The sequence below is a fragment of the Haliotis cracherodii genome, unplaced genomic scaffold, assembly GCF_022045235.1.
Source record: "Haliotis cracherodii isolate W230 unplaced genomic scaffold, xgHalCrac1.p SCAF_5, whole genome shotgun sequence".
Taxonomy (NCBI): Eukaryota; Metazoa; Mollusca; class Gastropoda; order Lepetellida; family Haliotidae; genus Haliotis; species Haliotis cracherodii.
In genome coordinates this window covers 25,852,179-25,870,690 of record NW_027266308.1, presented here as the reverse complement: position 1 = coordinate 25,870,690, position 18,512 = coordinate 25,852,179, and the positions used below count along the sequence as shown (strand labels likewise).

At 38.1% G+C, this 18,512-nt stretch overlaps 1 protein-coding gene across 2 annotated transcripts; it reads right to left on the bottom strand.

The window, feature by feature from the left end:
• Positions 1 to 277: 277 nt before the first annotated feature.
• On the bottom strand, positions 278 to 17,379 carry LOC139443320 (REST corepressor 1-like). 2 transcript variants are annotated; one of them, XM_071224300.1, is made up of 14 exons: positions 17,154 to 17,379; positions 16,989 to 17,045; positions 10,538 to 10,609; positions 9,606 to 9,658; positions 8,234 to 8,395; positions 6,980 to 7,101; positions 6,480 to 6,537; positions 5,950 to 6,050; positions 5,185 to 5,401; positions 4,495 to 4,572; positions 3,937 to 3,994; positions 3,375 to 3,568; positions 2,859 to 3,016; positions 278 to 2,002 (listed from the first exon to the last, which is right to left on the bottom strand). In XM_071224300.1, exons 1-14 carry the CDS (start codon positions 17,254 to 17,256, stop codon positions 1,894 to 1,896), a joined length of 1,542 nt encoding a protein of 513 aa, XP_071080401.1. In that variant the 5' UTR covers positions 17,257 to 17,379; the 3' UTR covers positions 278 to 1,893. The 2 variants fall into 2 exon arrangements, with proteins under 2 accessions (XP_071080401.1, XP_071080402.1); XM_071224301.1 differs by having other exon boundaries at positions 5,194 to 5,401.
• Positions 17,380 to 18,512: the final 1,133 nt, after the last annotated feature.

Here is an 18,512-nt window from a genome sequence, read left to right as displayed (position 1 = left end):
CTTCCTCTCTTACAACCTCTAACAGTGGCAAAGTTAGGAGTACCCCTAAAGTTGACACCATCTCCACATGGAGATACTTGACCGCGTAGTAGCTAATTTTGTCCATTTTCATCAACAGAGAACACCTACTCTCTATGCTGCCTGGTTCAAATGCAGCCTGCAAACTGTTAAAAGTGTAGTGTACATCCTTCGTAGTTATGCTGAACTTTTCAGCCACCCCTTACTCGACTTACTCAGACCTTCCAGGTCACCTTAACAATCAACAAAGATTTTTTATACACAAATTTTATTGCATGACAATTTTGATGTTTTGAAACAACTCAAGTATCTCCGACTGACATCAACAGTCCTTTTTAACTCAATTATTTGTATTACAAAAGATCACTTCAAAAAAAAGAAGAAAAGTTCAATGGTATAAAATGCAAAAACTTCATTCACTACCAACTAAACATGTTAGAAAATTAATATTCAACATCTTCAATGCTTAATCTGGAGTTTCAATAATTTAAATCGTTCCATATATACAATGATGACAAGTGACATGAGATGAGAGGTGATTGGGAGTTTTACCCTTTACATTCAACACAGGCATACATTACACTGCTAGGCAGGACATTACAGCAAGTGAACTGCAGCATACAACACTATATCATGATTTATCATCCTCGTGCAGGAGAACATGGAACATGATGAAGGATGACAGTAGACAGTTTTTTTTAGTAATGGTACAGCAACATCACACCACTGAATGGATTCCCACAATATACCCATGTGGGGAACCTGTTTTTTTGTGTGATAAGCAACTCCTTTACCGCCTGGCTACCTCGCCACTCCAGGAAATGACTGATGATACATTACAGCCAAGTTTCTAAGGTGATTTGACTAAATCTTGAGCAAAATATGTTGTACTTCTTGACTTAAGTACCCGATTACTAGCATGTTCATGAAAAAAATGACTGTAGCAAAGTGTTACTTCAAGTTCAACTTCACAGCAATACATACGCATTTGTTTGTAGACCTTAAGTTGTAAACTTGTAAGTATTTCCATATATTTACATATCATTTACAAAAAGCATTTATCAGTCGGTCGGATGTTCACACAAAGGTACAACATAACCTAAAAGAATGAGAAAAAGAATTTAACCAGGTAATTTTCAATTTTACACCTGATATGAATTATACCATCTCTAAATATGACGTACACAAAGCCATCAGTTGAAGGAGACATGAGTTCATTAGTAACTTATTACTACAAATATAAAAACTGACCTGCGAACAAAATGATGAAAAATGTGGTAACCAGTAACCAGGTTATGTAATCAAAACACCACCATTGACAAGAAACATTGTTTGATAGCTCAAGGAGAAGAAGATATATCTATGAGACTAGGAATGTGGAACCTCACCATCCAGTTGGTGAGAGACTTGCTCACATCACAATATCATTGTACAGTTAAGTAGTGAATACCACCATCTGTACCACAGGCTTACACACCAGAAGATGTCACTTTGGTATGTACAGTACTGTACATTCCATGTTGGAGGAGTATCTGCATTGTTGGCAAATCCATTACAACTTTTCATGGCGATTGCTACTTCTATCGATGAATTGAGGCCCATAAGGCCAGCCTGACTTCAGTATGTCCACTTAAATGTCAAAACAGGCTGGTAACTCCAAAAAGGCTGTTGGGTTTTTAAGGCAGCCTCTGGAACTAGAGTTGCTGGGTACGTTTGAACCGTTTCCATGCCAAAGAACATCCAGTCAAATTTCAGCACACTTGATTGAGCTGTGATGTGATATAGATCATGTGATGGACGATACATAATGCACAGAATTCAGTTAAGCCTGGCCTTGTGAGCTAGAAATGTTCTGTTATGACATGAGGATGAAGCTCAATCTCGGGTGGATCCGGCAGATGGTGTCATGATGCTTGGCTTGCTGGAGGCAGGGCGGATCAGTGGAGGGGGCTGTTGTAATATGGTCGTCTTCTGAGGAAGTAACCTGCAATTGTAACACTTGCATTAGAACAATAGAACAATCACATCCTGATTGAATGCAACAGCGGTACCTAACAGCTGATAAAACAAGGCAAAAAGTGCTCACTGATATCCCTGACCACGACTCCCAACATATTTCTTAGTTCAAAACATGAAAAAAATCATATTTTTTTTAGAAAATACACATATCAAAATCAAACATTGCACTGCATCTCTCCTAATGGTATAGAAACTGTTCCCCCATATGGAAAATAATCCATGTAGTAGTTTTCAAGTTATTGGTCACACAAATGTTAAAGTGTAAACATTCTATTATATAAGTTAAAAAAAAGAAAGAAAAAACAAAGAAACTGTATTTTTTCAGAATTCCAAATAGTGAAATCTAACTACCCACTGCACCTCTACTGTTGGTATGTAAAGTGTTCACCAAATTTGAAAAGAATCTCTGCAGTAGTTTTCAAGTTATAGGTCTCACACAAAAAATGTCCTCGAGAGGTCAGAATTTCTTGGTGCATGGATGATATTCCTTGGCATAACTACATACCGCGCCATTTTAGGTCAGAGGTTTAATAATCTCATAATATAAAGTCCGCCCTCTCCCAACCTGGGTGGGAATGAAAAATTCCTACTTTCTCTTGGGCATTGATTGTTTGTTGTTGAACGCCACTCTAAGCAATATTTCAGTCATATGACGTGGCCTCTAAATGATCAAGTCTGTACCAGATAATCCAGTGATTGATATGAGCAATGATCCACACTGTCGTTGACACGCAATCAAACCAGGCAGACCACCCGATCCATTTAGTCGCCTCGTTAACTTCAGCAAAGTGTCCATCTATATACTGGAGTTGTGAGTTTACCTGTGAGTCTGTGACTGTGGGGAGCTGCGGTTGTTGACTGCAGGAACTGCTGCGGGTGGGGGCTGCTTCAGGAGTGGGGGCGGGGCTCCAGATGAGGCGGTGTTGTTCACAGCTCCACCATTTGATTGGGTAGCTTCTACTGGCTTATCCACATCCATCTAAATAACACAAAACATTTACCTTGTTGAATCTTAACAACAAAGGATGGGTAAAATGTAGCCAGCTCTATCAGAAAGATCTAAATCTGCGCCCTCGGCCACAAGGCTAAAGTCTGAGTCTAGTAAGATCAGCTTATGCTTGTCCATATGCTAATACAAAAGACTACTGAAAATATATCCCAAATACATGTCAGGGCTAGTCGAGTTGGCACAGATTAAAGTCCACCACATCAGACAAGCAGACTGGCCATCATAAAAACTGCCCATCTTCAGCATCTTCATCTTGGCGAGATAATAAAGGCATGATCAGAATTTCTTATAAGTCCTGACCCAAGATTTTCATGGGAGACAAAAGTACCTTTTCTGTTTCTTTCTCCTCTTCTTCTATGTTGGTGGTGCTCTCCATGCCATGCTCAGCTTCATACTCTGCCAATACTTCATCCAGGTTGTAGCGCCTCCGGAAATTCACGAAGAAACTACGAACATGAGCTTCTAATTTGTTCCCAATTACTTCAGCTATTGCTTTGAAGTCCTTGCCATACTTCCGCACTCCTACAACAGAATTACAACAATGGATAGCACTGAAAATGACAGGCAAAACAGTCTTAGCACATAAATGGAGACAACTTTATACAGGCAGATCCACAGTGGGGATGATAATCTGCAGATTTCAATGAACAGTGTGTGTGTAATCATTTATATCAAATTTCAAATTGTAGTGGTCAATGTACCGACGATATCATTAGTATCAGGATATGTTCCTTGAGTGGAAACCTCTCCAACAAAGTCCAGGAACTATCCAATCCCTAATCAGCAAATGTGTTACCTATCATTGTTTTGTTGGTCATTCTGCACAGGAATACCCCATGTGAAAGAACTAATTGGACCCTAGTAAATTCTTGTTACAGTGTTATACTCACCTTGCACAGCAAGTAGTAATTCCTCATTTGTCCATCTTGCATTGATCTTCTGATTGAGCTGCAATACAAAACAATTTTATTTGACTTGAAAAGGAAAGAAATTGAACATTTATTCAGCAGTTTCATACTCTCCACATCCAAAACTCCACCCGTTTCTTTTTTCCAGCAAGGGACTGAATGTTGATTTTTGCCAGTCAGCAATATTCCAGCCTCAGGTGTCCAGCTAATGGTTGATTTTAACAGTAACAATCCACAGCATCAGGGCACCATGACCCAATCAGACAGGTTCCAGTTCCATAAAACAATCTTAGCGCTAATGTGATTGTAAGTCTGATTCTTTAACATGTTTAACAAAGATCGCTCTGTGGAACGAGGCCCAGATCACACATTGTCAACACCTGATCCTCATTTTAGTCTGTTCTTATGACAGGATAGCATTGGTTACTAGTGACTTTATCTTCCCTAGAGTCTCTGAGAGGCACATTAATAAATTTAGGGGATTTGGGTCATTGGTGATGGTTATATGAGAATTAAGCAAAGTAGGTTACAAATCCTCACCTCTTGAGACTTGAACTTGTCTATTCCATCAGACAGTTTGTGCTTTTGTAAGCTTAACATCTGTTTGTTGTTTTGTACCTGAAACAAGTTTTGATATTAGAGATCCTTTCTTATCGTACATTCTTTAATATCTGTGTAACAATCGTTTTACAAAACTGGATTTCACACCATTTGCACACTGAATACTGATGCATAATAGGTTAAAATATAGAGCCACAAGGCTCGAGCTGTCTGATGACATTAAAATTAATGATGGGTCAACCCAATTTGGTACAAATATCTATGGTGAGGCAAGATAAATTGGAGACACTAAAGAGCATGGTAAAAGGTCATGTAGCTATTAAATAGTCATACAAAACAAACCAATCTTTGAAGTGCAATAGGTCCCTTGACCTTGCCTCGATGGCTAAAGCCCCAAATGGATCAAATTGTTTTTTATCATCATGATCAAGACAAGACTATATGGCTGCCACAGATAATATATACCACTAAGTTGGGATAACCATGCAAAATCCATGCTTAATCATGTTCGTACCAATATTTCCTAAAATTACCAACACCAAAAATAAGACTCATCATTTGTAATTATCCTGTACAATATCTCTTGAAAGTATAATTGCATATTTTAAAAGAAAGATTTGCCCACAACATGCCTTAGACAGAAATAGAAGAAACTGAAGGTATACTGACGATTGTTACCTGTCGTTTGAGTGCGACAAGCTCCGAATCTAGTGACTTGAGGACAGCCTCTGCCTGGGGTGCTGGTCCGTTGACCATCGACATCAGATCATCATACGTCAAATGCATCCCTCGGGGGGGCTTCCGCTTGTGTTTCAGTGGATGTGCCCGGCCTGTGTGTTGACTTTCATGACGTTTTAAACCTTGCGGCCTCATCACACCGGATCGTCTAGACGAAATACATCAGTTATTTTATGTCTTTGTTGAGAAGCATAGCATACAGATACTGAATAATACATCTACATCTGCTAGAGAGACTGAATACTTGAGTTGGGGCTAATGCTGCTTTAGGCAATTGAGTTCTTCAATTTGGTTTAAACAACGCTTTTCAGTTTGGTTTAAACAACGCTTTGAATAGTTTCCTTTTATATCAAAACATGTTGGTTTCATGTGGGAGGTAAGTCGGAAGTGATCCATGTCTTAAACATTTACAACTTTCGAGAAACACACATGGGTGTGGTGATAACTCATGAAGAATCATATCAAGTCAATGTAAGGGATTCAAACCCATTATCACAGGATCCTAGAATGCCTAAGGGAAGCAACCCTGCACATGGAAATGTGCCTTAGACAAGTGGTCCACCCATGCCCCATAGGTGCAGAAATTATCAGCCATTGCACACAATTTGCTGAATCAATTTGGTCCACTGTTTTTGTACAAGTATATACAATGGTATGACAATATGTCAGAAGTGAGTCCTCTGTAGCAAGCCGTACCTCCAATACTGATAGCAAATATTACACAGCGAGCCCTTGGGTGTCACGTGCAGCTGGGAGGTCTTCAGCTTGCAGTTCCCACAGTGATCCTTCTCCACTTTCTAAACAAAACAACACCAAGTTCAATAATGGCAAATGAGTGAAAAGGCTTTCATGCCAGAGTACATACCATTACAGCTATAAAAACAGTCTGAAAAGTAATTGGGCCTATCCACACGGTTTAACAGTTGATTCAGACTTTCATTCCAGATGTCTATACTACTGTCTGGCATGACAGATTATAGTCCCATAAAAGAACTGGGTGGTCCTTGACTTCTTTTGAGTAGCATATTACGAACCCAGAACAACCCTTTTTGACACCAATCGCCATTTAAATCTCCTTTAGGCCAAGTATGAGGTTATCTGGATCTACTCTACACTTTTTAAACCAAGACATATTTTGGTAGTGGAGGACATAAATGCGAGCTCATCTCTAAATGCATATACAAATTTTCTGAAATTCTTTCACTAGGGAAGCTGGAAGTACCTACCCCGTTCTCCTTGTTATCTGTCTCGCTGTCACTCTTACTGCCTTCATCAGATGCATCACTGGAAGAAGAAATCATTATCATAAATATCATAAATGTAACAGAGGTATGGGGAGCACTGACAGTACATCACAGCCTTGAAAGTGTCTTAGACAGATAATAATTCATGGTAAAAGTTCCATTACAGAAAACAGAGAGCCTATTTTTAGATTTTTAATGCATATTTATTAACAATGGTCTATTCACAGTATTCGAGTTCTAAGTACCAAATGATTTTGAGTGTTTCTTAGGCCTTGTAATAGCAGTTACGGACTTTAGCCACTAGTCCAAAGTCCATGTCCAGTAAAATTCTGTTCAGACCGGTAACCTCAGCCAATAATTGTCCACATAATAACAATAAAATCTTCTGAAAATGATTTTAAGAGCTTTGTTGTGTTGGTAGTCTCAAATGTATTTGGCACAGACTGTAATTATACTAATAGTAATAATGGTACGGTACGCACCTGTCCCCATCCCTCTGACTGGCTAGCTTCTTTGCCTGGCGATCCATCAGACTGGTCCGTGACCGTGTCTTCTTCCATGAGTAATAATATTTCACCAGACTGGCTATAGACTTGTCAGGTAGCTGTAACAGAGCATCTTCTATATACAACACTTCTCCATGCACATACAACACTTTGTATACAGCACTTCTATATATACAACACTCCTCAATACACATACACCACTTTGTATACAGCACTTTAGAGCTGAGACAGTCCAAATTTACTACCCGGGTACCCGACCCCCTATTACCCGACCATACCCGGGTACCCACTGTAGGTCTCAAGAGCTGGGTACAAAATGTCCAGTTGGGAATTGTTTTAGCACAGCCCTGTCAGAAACTATTCAGATACATGTATCCAATGATCAGATCAGGCGTACACTGAAGTAGACTAAGTCTTATCTTTACTCAAAAGGAATGTGTGCTACGTCAGAAAGAAATGAGAACATTAGTGACTTGTAGCATAAGCACTGAGCTATAGTAATGTGTTGTCATTAAACTATATATTTTCGTGACCAAACACGGGTCCCTGAGGTACTGTGGATACCCAGGTCCTAATCAGGACCCACCCAACCCAAGTACCGAAATTACCCGTCCCAGCCCTACAGCCCTTCTATACAACACTACTTCATAAAAACACCTTCCAATACCAAGGGGCAGAAAGCTCCAAGCCCCTATGGAAGTTAAGTAGAAGATCACCTATTTTGATCGCTAGGTGTACTTATTCTCAGTCCCTGTGGTGATTGCAAGTTAGAAGGATGGTTGCTTACAATATCGATTGGCTAGACCAGACTTGATTATTTACATATTCCTCTTCTACAGGTGAGGTGAGGTGAAATTGGGTTTAACGTAGCATCCAAGATTATTGCACTTATATAGCGACTTGCATGCACGTGTGTGTGTGTGTGTGTGTGTGTGTGTGTGTGTGTGTGTGTGGCTGCTTGTACTAGACCGGACTGATGCGGATTTATAGTGCTAGCTCACGGAGATACCATGCCGCAGTTTAACATGAATACCCCACTCAGACACAGTATACTGACACCGAGCCGACCAGTCCTTGCTTTAACCCTTAATGCCCCACTTCTACAGTCCCAAGTGCATTTCCAACATGGTGTGTCTTCTGCCTATTCTGGTAAAATATCTTTCAGATAAAACTTTCTGCTTGAACATACTAAAATATTCAAATACTTTCAAAAGTTTAGTGTGGACTTACCATTTGCCTTATCCGATGAAAACTTTTCCCATGGAAACTAAATGCTTGCTCAAAAAGTACTTTGTCTTCTACTGTCCATTCATCAGGAAAGGGAGTGAAGTTTGCCAGATCGGACAGAGCTCTCTCAACATTGTGTTTGTGCCAGAACAACATGCCTAGGGCCTGTAACAACAAAAATATCTCATTTAAACAAACCATACTTACATTAGCTGTCTCCTGTATGGTACCGAAAGACAGAGGATCATAATTCAAGGGCATCAAGGTACAGATCAGCAGATCCTGACATCTTACATGTCACAGATGTTATGACCCAGATTTCCATGTGGTCCACCTCATACCTCTGCCACAGGACAGATTTGATGAATCGTCACATAGTCCCCTTAACAAATTATAAATGTTTTGCATGTTTCATTTTCAAAGAGTCTACGCATTTAGATAAAAATGAATGAAAGAAGTAACTTTCATTGAGAAAATATACTCAAATGTGAAAAACCAGTATTTATCCTTTGTTTACATTGGTTGTACGGCTCAATGTGCTGAAATCAAAGCCCAGTGGAGAGCTAGCAAAATGGTCACCTTGATGTGTAAAGATATATTGACATGCACATCACTGTTGCTGTTGTAGTAAGATATTAATACAATTATGCAAAACAATATGTACAGTGCAACGAAAGGCTAGCGTCAGGCCAGTCTGTTCTGATTTCAGAAAAAGCATGCTTGTTTACAAACAAGAGTAGTCTGGTTATGTAATATGTAAATTAGCTTGTGGCAGTGATGTAATCCTGAGTCATCACTGCTTCTGAGTGTGGTGGTTTAAGCTGTCAAAGAGCACTTGGATCATATATGTCCTAACCATAATCATAGTTGAAACTATTTGCAATAAACAAAACTTGAGCAAAATGTTTCATGAATAAACGGTATGTAAATATAGGCACTACTCACAATCCATTATGTTATTTACTCTAATCATGGATCATAGCTTTGTACCTTTCAGACGAAAATGTGAACAGACTTTAAACAATGTAAAGTTATATACTGAGATTTGACTGTTGTGAAATTACCCAAGATGGTAGTTAATGTCATGAATAAGTAATATGTTATTTCCTCCAATGTCATGTTAACTTATTATTAGAATAGAACATGAATCAGAACACTTTCTGACCTGAATTATCAAATTGACAGCTTAATTCAGTAAGAGCCTAAGTTAAACACTGAATCATGGAAATCATCAGACATGGTATGAAAGTATTGGGCCCAGTTCAACAAACTGATTGTAGTGCAACGACTGAAATAGGTCTATGTTAAAGTATAGATTTATGATCACCAATATGATCACTTTGTGGAATGAGGCCCTGGGAAAGTAAGCACTCACCTGTTCTGTGTTGTAGCCATGCTTCTCTTTGGCAATGTTGATGTATTCATCAACTGGAACACAACATCATCATGGTTATTGATAGTGAGGTAGTGAGTGAGTTTGATTTTACTCCGCTTTTAGCAATATTCCAGCAACATCACGGCTGGGGGCACCAGAAGTGGGCTTCACACATTGTACCCATGTTTGGAATCGAACCTGGGTCTTCGGCGTGACGAGCAAACGCTTTAACCACTAGGCTACCCGACCAACCCTGGTCTTTGTTAGATCATCCCAACACAAACCTATATAAAAACTCCTGTTAGCTCTAGGGCCGCATATAAGTTGAACCTTAATTGCTGAGAGGTTATTTTTATTCAATTTGGACGGAATGTCAGTTGACATGGTTGAGGTGAAATGGGTTTAACATCACATTCAAGATCATTGCACTGTTATTGATTATTTCTGGCAGCTTCTACTATTGTGGACTAATGCCAGTTTAATAGTGCTAGTTCAATACAATACCATGCTGCAGTTTAACATCCAACACCCCACACAGACACAGTTTACCAACTCCGTGCCAAAAAGTCCTTGTTTTATCCCCTCCATGAAGAAGGGTAACAACAAAGGGAGATAAGTCTAATTACATCATTAGGGAGTGTAATGTCCATTGTTTTTGTTTGTTTGTAACTACCCTGTATGTGTACATGCCAGGGGAGGATGAAATCAACTCATGTGTCTTGGTTCAAGATTTCGCATTATTGTGGAAAGTGTATCTTGTTCGTCGTCAACGATGTGGATGTAGGTCACATATACAAAATGAACCTGTTCTAAATGAAAACAAACACAAATCAACATGTGACCACACCTTGAGTCTACCACTTCTATGAATCCATAAGCATGACAAGGAGATTCAGAAAAAAAAAAAAAATAGTTTCCCAAATAAAACTTACCTTTAATTTCAGGCAAGTCTCCAGTAGGGGCCCACACCAACATGGCTTCCACTCTAGACTCTGTTCGCATCTCTGCAACAATACAGTTGATAATATTCACCCAAACCATTTTCCACGATAGAATGAATTCCTGTACAGTTACTAATGAATCCGCCTGGATAAACAAATTTCTCTACAAGAGTCACAAGGAGATGACACATCCATCTGTTCTGGTGCAATTCAGAAATGGAGTTATACCCTTTTTGGTTCATTTCCATTGGATACCTTCAGTTCAGTGAAGAATAAAATAATGCTGTTCAAAATTTCTTAATATCCCAAATCATAGAAACGCGCCAGTTCACCACTAAAGTGATCTGTACAACAAATTTCATCAAGAAATATTCAATGGTTTTGGAGTTGTGCTCCGGAAACGGGAAACGGACAGTGGATGGATGGACATGCTGATCGCTATATGCCCCCCGTTTTTAAAACCTGGAGGGATAACAAATGAAAGTGACGAAGTGACATCCTATGGGTGTGTGGGTGAGTGTGTGTGTGTGAGTAAGTGTGTGTGAATGTGTACGTATAAATGGACAAGTCAAACCGTAATCATCCGCAAAGTTGGTTTTTTTTCTTTGGCCTAACAAGGTTTCACTGTATTCAAAAGTAATTGAGATTTCAGGCATAATTAAGTAAATAAACTAAAAAGAGCTTAACACTGATGACAACTGAAATCTGACAAATCTGGAAATATCAATTTAGGTATCCAGCTACTTCCAGGACACAACTGTGTCTACTCCAGTGCTATCCTTCCACAGGAGCAGGTGTTGTTCAACAATATGAATGAATCCCTTGTATTTTACAAAAGTCACATGTTTTCAAAGTGATATTTTCGTCACATCATGCAAGATGATCAAAACTGTCCAACTGTTAGACCAATAAAATAATTGCACAAGGCAACCATCAGAAAGTCTGATACATTTCAACCGTATCACCTTTCTCACAGATCTATTGTCTGGCACTTTGAGAAAGGATTGAACCTGGCGTTAAGCTTAGCTCAACACAAACGATAATGAAAATGATTTATTATGTTAGCAATTATAATAGACAGCCTATTGCATGTGCACCTAAACTCAAGAAGCACTGGGCAGAATTCTAACACTACATTCACATCATTCTTATGCCAAACAATTCCCTTGGTGGTCATTTGTGGGGCTTCAGTTAAAACATAATTATATACAGCTGGCAACCAAGCATGCATGAGGAGACAACAGTTTGACAAAAGTGAAAACAACCCTAGGTCTGGTAATTGTTCAATTTCTGTTGCACCTACTAAAATAAATTTTAACATCTCTACCAAAGAAACCACTTTCTAAACAATGTATTATTTCAACAGCTGTTAACCTTTGACAGTAGTTGGTAAAAATAATTTGAAATCTATAGAGAAGTTGCCAGGCCTTCAAGTTTGTTTCTTTGACTAGAAACCAGCTGTCTCCTACTAATTCTTTTGTTTAAGCCATTGCAAGATTCAAGTTCAAAAATCAATTTATACAAAGCCAGTGCATATTAATCCAACAATCTTGAAATGAATGTTGATGTCTACCAAGTCTAAAAGGTATTTGTATTAAATTAATTTTGGAAAGTTTGACATTTGTTGGGAGTCTCTTTTCCAGATTAAAACATATTTAATTATATTTAATAGGGTTCTTTGATAATAGACAAGATAGGAGAACTTCTTCTTTTAATATCCTGCTGCTACATTCATTCTAAACATTGTCAACATCTTCTTTCCATGGTTAACGAGTCAGTCTGGGACATAACCCACTAGTCCAAAGTATTCAGTGAATACCCTGAATACAATCCAATCTCGGCAATTTGATATTTCCTCAATACTCACACAAACATCAAAACAATGAATAATGTGGATATATTATTTATTCTCAAACGTACTCATTACCCTCCCAAAAATAGCCTTCAATTTACGTCATTGGGTTGTCAGCATGTTCGAATCTCCAGAAATGATGTCATGATAGAACGATGTTTTATCAAGAAATAAACCACACATCATTCTTCATTATTCTTTGTGATTTATTGCATAGCCATCTGCTATACATGAATATAGCACTGGTTTGTTTTTTGTTTCTCTATTAGTTATGAGACAGAGAAAAACTCAAGGAAAAGAACCAATTTAGCTGTGTTAAGACTGCTGGTGGTAAATCAATGTATTCACTGTATCATTATTGCTGGAAACCATCCTTTAACAAGGCCTAGTGCTGCCTGGTGAAAGGAGAGCGTCTATCATATTTACATGTTACATGTGATCTACACTTGGCTTACGGCTTGATGTTGTGCCTAGGGTCTTCTATGATCATGACCCATCGACACACTGCACTAGGTAAACATATTAATATATATTTCTGGTTACCATACTGTCCCTAGTTTAGAATCAATGACCCTGAACCTTTTTTCTTGAGTAACAACATATTTTTTATCACATCCAGGTATTGTTTTTTATTTAATGCCCCTGGCACACATATTTTGTGCTTCACTATAGGAAAAAATGTAAAATAAAACAAACATGATAAAGACCTACCGGTACCTATCCAAAGTATGTTGGTTTTTTTGTAAAACAATTTTTCACCCTCTTTTAACCTAATATTCTTAACACTGATCAACCTTGGAAATTTTAGTTTTTTCCAGGACTAGTGAGAAGCTTGTCACTAGTCCCCAGAGTTCATAGCTAGTCCTGCTTGAACAAAACCAAAATGTTCAGTATGTTTACATTTTCTGTCAGTCATATTCAGTTCAATTTGTAGCAAACTTGAACATTTGAACTAGTTCAGAATTATAGCCCTAGACCTCAGTGAGGACTACCATCTTTGGATTTTTACTGGTCCTCTGTGCAATTAAGTAGTCTCGGGCTAGCGGACCAGCAGAAATACCGAAGGCTGCCAATACAGGTTCTGCTGCACTTCGAATATAGCAGAGGGTAGCACAAAAACAATGCTGTGAGTTCATGAGCACAAGCGCTTTGAGCATGTTGAGGGTCAAAAGGTCATAATAAGTAACCAATTTTGAAGTCAAGGCTTCTTCACAAATCGACAGGCAACTTATCACCTATCTACTTGGAAGAATACTGGGCTTTGCTTTTAAGCTGCTGTCAAAAGTCAATGTCCATGCATTCTTACAGTTCAGAAAAGTACTGATCACTGAACCCATTGTATCACGATTCATGAATGATTGCCATTGATCTTCCGTGTATGGCTATCATGTCACATCCATAAAACCAGCAGTCACCTACATACAAGGCTGTTATCAATATCTCTACACTTTCAGCTGTTTTGACCTCCTGTTCCATCATTCTGTTCACATGAGGTTTACCAATTCTACTCTTGAAATGTTTGTGGCAGGAAATGGTTTTCATGATTAAATTGTAAAAAAACACCAACCTCATCGAAAAGTCTACATACATAGGCTGTATCATATAAGCAGGGTTAGACATGGCCACTCCTCCGTTTGTCCAAGACTAGTAAAACAACATACCCGGGTAGTTGTGTGGTCCCAAAACGTAGGTAAATCATTGGTCCAAAATGAGCAGCGGATTAGTTAGATTTGACCAATGAGAGGTGATTTGTACTAGTACCATTTCCGATGTACCCAGTACCAAAAGGTAACAAATTGGATACTAAATGCTACCAAGGACTTAAAATGTCTAACACAAACGCACATATTGTGACTCATTTTGACATAAAACATATACATCCAAATAGAACAAAACGTCATGCCATATCTACAAACTTCAATTCTTCTGGACCATTGTACATAAAAGGTGTTATTAATTAATATACATTCATCAAGATATTGATATAAGATAGTTTGTTTGTTGATTAATGCCACTCTCAGTAATATTGTGATGGCAGCCTGAAAATAACTGAGTCTGGAACAGACAATCCAGTGATTGTTATTGTGAACAACAATCCAAGTCCTCGGGGTACAAAGACACACTTTCAACAAAGTCCCTGAGCCTGACCACCTAATCGATTTGGTTGCCTCTTATGACCAGAATAGGTGCCAGGGGACTTATTCTAACCTGGAATCCCCATGAGATGATTGACTCCAAAACCACATATAATATAATATAATATAATATAATATAATATAATATAATATAATATAATATAATATAATATAATATAATATAATATAATATAATATAATATAATATAATATAATATAATATAATAGAGGTTTGTAATAATTAATGATAATGCTAATCCTAAAAGTATTAAAATAATAAAATGGCCCATCAGTCTTCAAAATCTTTCATCTGAAAACTTCAAGAGAGTGTATGCCACATTCTAGAATGAACATTGCACAATGCATCAATGTAAGCATCTTTTCATTTTTATTTTTATTTAGACTATTTTTCTTTTATTCGTACTGTATAAGATGTCCCTTGCAAACCCATGTTACGCATCAGCAACTTTGAAAGTATTACATATCACTATACCCATGAAGATCCGGCTTAAATAGGTTCTCAGCAACGCATGCTTGCCTTAAGAGGCGACTAACAGGATCAGGTGGCCAGACTCGCTGACTTAGTTGATGCATGTCATTGTACCCCAATTACGTAGGTCGATGCTCATGATGTCAATCACTGGATTGTCTGGTCCTGACTCGATTATTTAAAGACTGCCATCACATAGCTGGAATATTGCTGAGCGTGGCGTTAAACAGCAAAAAATACATATCACTTCTTTCCACGGTGAAAACATAGACATGTACGCTATCACAAGCATATTTTGTGTAGTTTCTTTTCCTGAAAATTAATTTATCTATACCTGAATGTATGAGGTAATGTGTTTGCTGTAGAGAAGTAACAATAGGGGAATGCAAAGTATATAGCGCAAGGATTTTTCAGGAGACAAAGGGCATTCAGACATTCATCTGATGTATCATATGTATTGCAATACAGGGGTTGTAAACAAATAGATGTACTGTATGGTAGGCCTGACATTGGGATACATTACTGTATCGCCATAATGTTACGCCACAAAATGGAACCAATCTGAACCATGTACCATGACACATTTGTTGCCATATAAACAGTGTTGCGCAGGGATAGACACAGCCACTAGCCTGTTACTCCAAGACCAGTAACACTCTTGACACACTAGTTAGGCAGAATACTTTGAGTGACTCCTATCCCTTGAGTGATATTCTCACTGAAAAAGTATACATGGTAGAGTGGTATAGACTACGTTCAAACTTAGAGGCTCGGGTTAACATTTTGAGCTACAATATGTTCATCTAGGTCACCCATAAAAAATTCCAATTACTAGTAAAGCCAGAGTATGCAAAAGTACCATTTCATACCCAATTAACAGTTTTCAGGATAAAAATATCCTCAGTACAAGGTACATCTGTGCAAACAGAACAATTCTATCCACATTAATTCGTAACTACCATTTATTGCTGTATTTCCTGTTTCACATGGACTAAACTATTTGAAGCCATTATTAATATTGATAGTTTCGTAAAGTAACTTCAAATGATTATTAATATTAAACAGCTGTCATGATTACAATGATTACCAGTTTCAACATTTTTTAACGGATTAGCAATTCTTATTAAACCATAATTACAAATTGTAATGACACCTTTGACTTCTCAGATCAGACTTTTAAATTCAGATCATAGGCACTCGGTGTAAATAAATAAACATGAACGTCATAATCCCAATGCTTAAAATTAAAGACTCTTGATATTCTGACATATCTATATTACAGCCATTGCATCGCAAAGTTCAACTTGATCAAACAGGGTCAAGATGGCTCAAACTCACCATACGTGCCATAATATTCATCACAAGACATGTACATCATTACCCTAATATGCATGTTTCAGTGACACATATAGTTACCACTATATTATGGCCTAGATCTACCTCAGGTCAATGTTTCAAGCCTTTGATATAATGAAACCGGGTCAACATGGGCTCAAACTCAGTACCACTCATTGCAAAACATGTAAATAAATACCTTACAAATGTCATGAATATTTATGTCCGCAATACGTATGTTACTTATCATGATTGCCTACCTCAGGTTAAGGTTGCAACAACACCACCACCCCCACCCCCTACCCCCAAGGTCCTCAGAAAAAAAAGATTAAAACTGACCTAAACATTTGATCACATAGGCTTAGTTAGATCTACATGTTTGTAGATCTATGTAGGCTAGATCTAGGCCCTTGGTCTTAACTGTTAGCCTACTGATATTCTACCTCCACACAATGACTGATGTTTAAGCAGCATAAAAAAAATAATTACTTAATTGTACCAGGTACAGCTTTAATTATGGAATCAAACAATCATTCATTTCCAATGGGAATCTCCTGTTTAGAATATGGATCGTATTACTTCTTTGATTACAACTTCCCTAAAATGTGTAATTAGGTCAAAAGGGCTTACCTGGACACATATCCGGCACAACAGCTTGGTATTCCTCTCCAATCCGCATTCCATTTTCTGAAAATAATACATCACATTGAAATGGATAGTTTGACAGCATGTCAAGTTCCATTACCAAAATAAATTAAGAACATAATGCTCTGGGTCAACGTCAAAGGGACTTACCATGGTCAGAATCGTCTCCGCTGCTATCGTCAGAATGAGGGCTTGCACCTCGCGATCGACGACCATTGCGAAAATCCTCCGAATTTCTATTCGCCATCACCATCTCTATATTTTGGAGAGCTTTAGAAGCTTTTCTCCGGGTTCGAAGATGTATTCGTTCAATTTTGACGACTTTACACACGCAAACGTTTGCACTTAACAATATAGACACCTTTCGTCCATGCAACACAGGGTTGGAGTGCTGGATAATGTAGTTCCTAGGTGAAAAAAGTGCACAAAGTAAACATAAGCATAAATAAGAATTCAAATATGTAAATAATTAATATGCAACACATTTGAAAGCCTAGTGAATGCCCTTAACCCGAAATGAAACATGTATAACATGTTTGAACGGAAACACTGCGCAATGATACATGTCAAGTTTGCTCTTCCGTACTATTCTTCCAAAGGCGATACATCGAAATCGGGTTTGTTTATTGCCCGTTGCAAGGAAAATTCAGTGAGCATATTTCGTTAACAATCACACGATATGGCCGATTATATTGTTTCTGAATTCTTGAAAATAGGATATTATGGCGAATCTGGCCAAATATCGAGCCAGGGTTTCACACAAGAGGACAATAAAGTATATGAGAATGACATGGGCTTCCATACTTTTTGCCAAGAGCCTGTTATGTGGACCAATATTTCTCTTTAGCACCATGTAAAGATGTATTCGACACACAGATTACGATAAAAGAAGGAAATGTATGACCCCTCGTCTCTGTAGACCAATATATATCGTATGTGTTATGTTTGACATATGTCTTTGTTTGGAAGCACGTTATTTTATGTCCCCTACAAGTCACCATACGCGATTCCTTCAGAGTCTCCTCCCGGAAGAGACAATATTTTTTTCCGCAATACTGGATTGTAAAATCGATTTAATACTTTGAAAACAATCATATGTGTAAAGCACGATTCCTGGCCATGGTCATTTTTTTACATCAATATCACACGATGGCGAGGCAGTGCGTCTTTAACACCTCGATTTCGAAGGCCTATATATCTGTACCAATAGTGCAAACAGACCTTTATCGATTCGAATACTGACTGAATTTACATATATATGTCAAATGATGAATCTTGTGTTTCAATTTTGGAACAGTCAACATCATTTTAGAGTAGGTTACATGACCACGAACATCTGCGTGTTGCATGGCTTCCTAGCTGGGCCACTCCTAGACAATACGACAGACCCTTAGTAAACAGAGCCTCCCCCAGGCTGTGCACCGGAAAGCTTATTATTATATTGGTGGAAAGTGATTGTGTTTTAATGTGCTCCCATCTTAGGAGTTGACCACTGACAGCATTTTGTGT

Bases quoted from the DNA above. Each gene is read 5' to 3' on its own strand.
- LOC139443320 (XM_071224300.1), bottom strand. From the start codon at position 17,256: ATGGTGATGGCGAATAGAAATTCGGAGGATTTTCGCAATGGTCGTCGA. The intron at 9,659-10,537 runs GTAAGTTTTATT...GTTGTGTTCCAG, and splicing joins AGACTTGCCTGAAATTAAAG to TTGATGAATACATCAACATT. The intron at 3,569-3,936 runs GTGAGTATAACA...ATTCTGTTGTAG, and splicing joins ATTACTACTTGCTGTGCAAG to GAGTGCGGAAGTATGGCAAG.